Source organism: Asterias rubens, chromosome 8 (genome assembly GCF_902459465.1).
Source record: "Asterias rubens chromosome 8, eAstRub1.3, whole genome shotgun sequence".
Lineage (NCBI taxonomy): Eukaryota > Metazoa > Echinodermata > Asteroidea > Forcipulatida > Asteriidae > Asterias > Asterias rubens.
The window spans coordinates 2,941,794-2,948,027 of record NC_047069.1 but is presented as its reverse complement, the minus strand read 5'-3'; the positions used below and the strand labels follow the sequence as shown (position 1 = coordinate 2,948,027).

Sequence of the window (6,234 nt, the reverse complement as noted above, 5' to 3'; positions counted from 1 at the left end):
CCAGACCTGTATCATCAATGGTTTTTGCCAAAACTAAGGACAAGCCCAGGAAAAGGAAGCCGAATCTTGCCAAGAAACCCAAAGGGTAAATAGAATTTTTACAAATCTTATAAAAATTAATTAGATATTTAAATTGGACAAAAACAATTGTTAAACATATACACAATTATTCTGAGTTCATCCCGGAGGCAGTTATTTTTATTTACATTTTCAACTTGGTCAGGAAAAGTTATAATCCATACTTCTGATAAATACAAGTGTATGATAGCTTCCTTTATTATTATTATTATTATTATTATTATTATTATTTATACAGCATAAAAACACAAAGTACAAACATATACAGAACAAAACAAAAGCCAGGGACATGTGCATGGATTTAAACAAGTTACCTAAAAACTGTAGCCCGAAGGCCTTCAATTCCAATATCCCTGGTACTTATACCCCTATACTTAGTAATAGCAGTAGTACCAGATGTATCCTGCAATTTTTATAAGAAAAGTATATTCATAATTTATGGTGTTCAATAAATAATTTGATTTTAAATACAAACACAAATACAACCAAATTAAACAGTAGTATTTTGTTGAAACTGTTCATAGAGATGCTAAAGTACAAAAAGTAGCTAAAGCACCACAAAATTCTACTTTATACCAGAAAAATTAACAGCCAAAATACCATTCCACATGCATCATCTGTGACTGGTATCCTGCAAATTTTTGCTTAGCGGAAATTTGTTAGTCACTATTTGCTACCTAAGCAGCAAATTTGGCCCAAGGCAGGTCCCGACAAAGAGTTCCCTTCAAATACTCAACACTGAGGAATTTTGTTTGATGTATTGTTTATAAAAAACAATTAACGTTCTTAATACATTTTTTTTTAAATCTATATTTTGTTCAACACCACAGATTCACACCTCCAACCAAAGAAGAAATTGACCTGCTTAGGAGCTGTGCATCAACCCCTCTTGCGTATCTCCTGGATGCACATCGAGTTACGACAAAAACATCGATAGGCCATATCCAAATTGGCTCAGCTCTTCCATTTCATGTTAGTAGAGTTACACAAATATATTATTACTTTGTGCTTACCAAATCCTCAAAATTCAAGGTTTCAAATCAAAATTTTCAGCTTTACAATTTGGTGTACCTTTAAGACTAACAAAGAAGTACAAGAAACCTTTACCCTTGGAGTGCTTGCTGAATTTCTTTGAATTTGGAACCCACTTTTCAGCTGAAATTAACCCCATTATTCACCTTGTCAAAAGAGTCAACAATTACCAAGCTTCTCTGTGTAAATGAAGGAAACAGATTAAAGCATTACCTACAATCTAACCAATGTATCTTGGAAGTTGGTAAGCACACCACACACAAACCATATTTCATTAATTTGATGACACAGGCTTATTGGAACTCTTCTGCCAACAATTTGGAATCTCTTGATTCTGTTAATGGCCCTCTCTACATGTATTCTGTGGGCAGCAATTTGTCGTGTTTTTTTCACATCTTCTGGCCTCATTTGTGAGGTTGCTGATGCATACGGAGGCACATTCAACTGAAGTCCTAATTTATTCAGATGTTCTTCAATGTGAAAACCTTTGTCGGCCATTATCGCATCACCTTCTTTAATTAAACCCAACTTCTTGTAACTGCCCAACAAATCGTAAAACCCACTGTCCTCACAGATCCGATTGTCTGATATTGAGCCAGAGAACAGCTCAGAGAGGAACATAACGGATCCTCGTGAATCGACCACAACTAGTGATTTTAGTGTATTGGTTGATTTATAATCTGAGAAACACTGACTCTGATGTTTCAATGATGATGGTCTCTCAAGTCTTATTTCAGTTCCATCTATGATAGCCAAGGAGTTCGAGAACTTCTTTTTGTATTCAGGTGTCATTTTGCTGACAAGAACATCTCTGTGAGGCCAAAAAGACAAGAATCCGAGTTTTGCATACATGAATTTAATCCAGCTACTAAATATAGTACCAATTGTCTGTGGCTTCACACGAGTCCTAAAAGCAATGTCCTTCAAATGAAATCCAATTCTTAGTCTACAAAGAACTAGGAAAAGCTGCTGTTTCAGAGTGAAGTTCTGAATCTCACGTCTAGTTTCAGAATAATGAATAGGGCTATTATGAGGATCAGGAATAAGAAAATTTAATAATGTCATGAACATAACATAAGATAAGCCAGTATAATAAACAAACAAATTGTTGAAGCTCCCTGTACTGTGTGTGTTAACGACATCTGGATCAAAGGTAACAGCATGTTGTTCTTTCTCAGAGTTTTCAAGTTTCTTCTTAAGCTCTGTATTTTCTTGCTTGAGGCAATGAAGCTGTTTTGACAGTGTGCTGCTTTCATCTTCAAGTTCTCTCATTCTTGACTCGGTAGCTAACATGTCAAGTGATGAAAACACTGTAAAGATATGAAAAATCAGGTGTTATTTTAATATTAAACTGTTTTTGTTTCAAATGTACCGTACAGTTAAAGAGCTACAAGGACGTCCCAGTGGCAACAGCAGCAACACCTTGTGGTGACACACTCTTCCCCAAGCAGTCGCCTGTTGAACTGGAAAAACAATATTTTGCATGTAATGGTGCCTTCCATATCAGCAGACAAGATGCTCATAAATTAGAGCATAACACATGTCAGCAGAACAAATGCAAACTGTGGTTTAACGAGCGACAGAAACGTTTAACCTCATCAAGTTTTGGAAAAGTTTGTAAACGCAAAAAGGACATAAACAGTATTTTTTTAAAGTCTCTGTTTGAACCAAGAGCTTTTTCTACAGAAGCGACATCATATGGCATATCTCATGAAATACAAGGGAAAAAAGCTTACTGTGACATAAAAAACAATGTTCACATTCATGACTGTGGCCTTGTAGTTAACCCACAATTTTCATTTCTGGGAGCCAGTCCTGATGGAAAGATTTGTGATGAACTACTCTGTGGTGTTCTTGAGGTAAAGTGCCCATATGCAGCCAGGGACATGACAGTGAAAGAGGCAATTTTGAAGGTTAAAAACTTCTGCCTCAAACAAGAAGGAGAAATAATTCTGAATCCAAAGCATGTTTACTATTATCAAGTCCAAGGCCAACTAATGATTACTGGAGCTCCATTTTGTGATTTTGTTGTTTTTACCAAGAAGGACGTTCACATTCAACGAATTTTGCCAGACAAGAATTTCATGTCTGAAATGCTTTTAACTTTGGCAAAGTTTTATGCAGTACATGCCATGCCTTTCTTAAACCTATCTTGACCAGACTGTTTGGAATGTTGATAAAACGGTGAGGGTAGGACACACATTTATGCCCTCCTTACTTGCCTAAAATATTCCTGAATAAATAACCTCCCCCCCCCCCCCCCCCCCAACCACACACACAGGTCCAGATAGGGTTAAGCCATTGTTAGAACTGAAATGTTATGACCTATTTCAATCTATGTTTTTCCAAGGGCATTTCAGAATTCTAAGTCAAAATCACACTTAATATGAACTCATGAATAGTGTTTCTGCCTGATGCATCTAACACAGATGCAGAATGTCTTGCAACTAGAATAGGCTTGGGTTTGTCTAGAGAATACAATTTTGTTTAATACAGCTACAACATTCCAGCTAGGTCGACTGTGCTACTTGTTTCTTCTGTTTGTGTAGACAAACTTGCAGTTTTACTACAAACTGGTCGGAGGGGTGGCGTATACTTGGCCAGTTTTGGTGTTCCCTTTTTATCACTGTTGGGTTAAAAATAAATTACGAATTCAATAAAAATCTGACCTGACTCTAAAACCGAACTAAAATGGTGCTGCCACAAATGACAAATTCTTGTAAGAAATGTTTTATCTAGTGTCAACTTTAGTTGATTTAGTGCACAAGTTCAGATTGATCAAATAAAAGATGGCTGGTGGTGCAAAAATTCATGATTGCTTGAGTTCTACTTTTTTTCAGTTGTGTTGAAATCTAGCTATCTAGCCAGTAATGTACAAATATATCATGGTTTATTTCGGGTGACTAGTCGATATTAGCTCCCCTCGGTATTGGAAGTTGACAAACTAGTTCCCATGTTATATTTGTTTTAATATACTTCATGCACATTCAGTTACCGGAACATGACTTTTGAGCAAGAGAAAATTATTACTACTGTGAAACAAAATGCACATGATAAGTTTGTTCATGTGTTGGATGTCGCTTAGGGAGCGCTGTTCATGCGTGTATACAAAACGGTGCCAAAACACAATCAATAGCGCCCGGGAATGACGTCGCGCAATTGGTAATGCACATGACAAGTAGAATAGCTCCCAGGGAACTATTACTTGTCATGCGCATTTACCACTTGCGTGAATACTCATGTGCGCGCTTGGTAGTTAGCAAAGTTAACACCTGGCACGTGATAATGAATGGACCAATGAGAACTCGACTCTCTGTCGTGAATATGTATGAGGTATAGTAATGACAAATATGTTTGCTTTGTGACAGAAGATAGGCATGATGGCTAGGTGTTCACTGTACAAAAATCAGAGCATGCCAAAAGATTTGTTTTAAGCAATAACATGCAGATGAATAAAGCTTTCCAAAAAGTGGCGATTTAAAGTTTGTTATGTTTGATGTTATTTCGTGTTAACACGGCTCATATTATATACCTCAATCCATCTCTGAGAAAGGCACGTTTCCTCGACAATCTGGTCTTGGTTCTTTTATAGCGGTCCATGGCTCTTTGTCTTTCCTCTCTGCTGGGTGGTGTGATGTGCTCAAACAAACTGGGCACAAAGTCTGGCGACAGAAAGTCATTGCTTTTCCCCCCTACACATTGCAGGAAATAAAACAAAAAAGGGAAATCAATGCCAATTGCCAAAGGTAGGCCCAACACCCTCGAAAAAGCTTGAGTAAGCAAGTCAGGAGAAGCAAGTTAGCTCGTCAAGCTTTACTTCGCATCTAGTAAGGGTAGCAGTACTGGTAGTACGGTACGAAAGGAAAGATTTGCCACGATTTTAGGGACACCTCGAAAACAGGACCTCCTACGATACATGTACAGTATTTATTATTGTATTAATATTAAGTCACATAGGGCTAGGCAGCTAGGAGGAGATTTTGGCACAGAATAAAGACAAGTCACCAAGACAAATATCTTGCACATTCCACCCCATTCAGCTGGTTCGGATAGGACTCATCAATCAAAAGTAAAGTACTAACTAATATAACTTATGTTATGAATTCATGATTTTAAATACATGGTGATGATTATGGTGATCATGAATATCACAATGTACTTCTAGAAACTATCAGGCTCACAGGCTCCCCTGTGCCTTATTTAGAGTTTCTATAACTAGAAGTAATCACAATGTTAACTTAATCATATTCATACGTGCTACTCCATTCTAAATTCTTACCGGAAATAAAATGTGCACTGCAGAGTCGCGAATGGTCACTTGGACTCCATACACCTCTGTTGACGGCGGCTATCCACCTCTTTCTTCTTTCAGGATCGACAGGAAATCTATAGAAAGAAAGCCCAAGCTCTCCTGCCCTGTTGTGGCAGCCTTCCACTACACAGTTTGACATCTTGGTTGTTATGATTGCACTTGGAAATATATTGAGGGCGGTATTGTTGTTTTTTCAGTACGGAAATACCGCTGTTCAATACCGCTGTTCAATACGGCCGTTCAATACACCGTCGCCTCGCAGCTCGGGCAAAAGATCACCAAAATGGCTGCTCCATCCATGATCCAATGGTGATCACGGATTTCGCGGCTGTGATTGGTCAATGACAAATGGGGCGGGGCTTACTGGATCGGTGTATTGCTTAATACGAAACGGATTTGGCAAAATCTACATCCTGAGTCCGGACCAAACTGCGTTCTAACAATTTTGTTGCTTCAGAACTTTGAATGGAATGTTCGTTTACAGCTTCAAAACAGCCGTTGATGTTTCACAAAGTTCGTAACTATGAAAGCATACTATTCTTAAACGGTGATTTCATGTACTCATTTGTAGGTTTAACTGGCAAAACCTATACAATGTATATGAAAAGAATCAGTAATGTATTTACTTTTTTTTTGAAAATGTTTCAACTTTTGCGTGTATATGTTCTGTGTGTGGGGGATGACATATGGACTGTACGACTAATGGTGCAGAGTTAAATGGAACAAATAAAGTTTCACAACAATGGGTTGCTGTTTGATGCGTTTAAAAAATGCTGGAAAGTTGGGTAGGCCTACATGAGTGACTTAATTGT

The 6,234-nt window shown here is 37.7% G+C and overlaps 1 protein-coding gene across 1 annotated transcript; it reads right to left on the bottom strand.

The window, feature by feature from the left end:
• Positions 1 to 868: 868 nt before the first annotated feature.
• On the bottom strand, positions 869 to 5,561 carry LOC117293492. The gene is made up of 4 exons (XM_033775838.1): positions 5,390 to 5,561; positions 4,643 to 4,802; positions 3,639 to 3,736; positions 869 to 2,420 (listed from the first exon to the last, which is right to left on the bottom strand). The coding sequence occupies exons 1-4, from the start codon at positions 5,559 to 5,561 to the stop codon at positions 1,324 to 1,326; spliced, it is 1,527 nt and encodes a 508-aa protein (XP_033631729.1). The 3' UTR covers positions 869 to 1,323.
• Between the last annotated feature and the right edge of the window lie 673 nt (positions 5,562 to 6,234).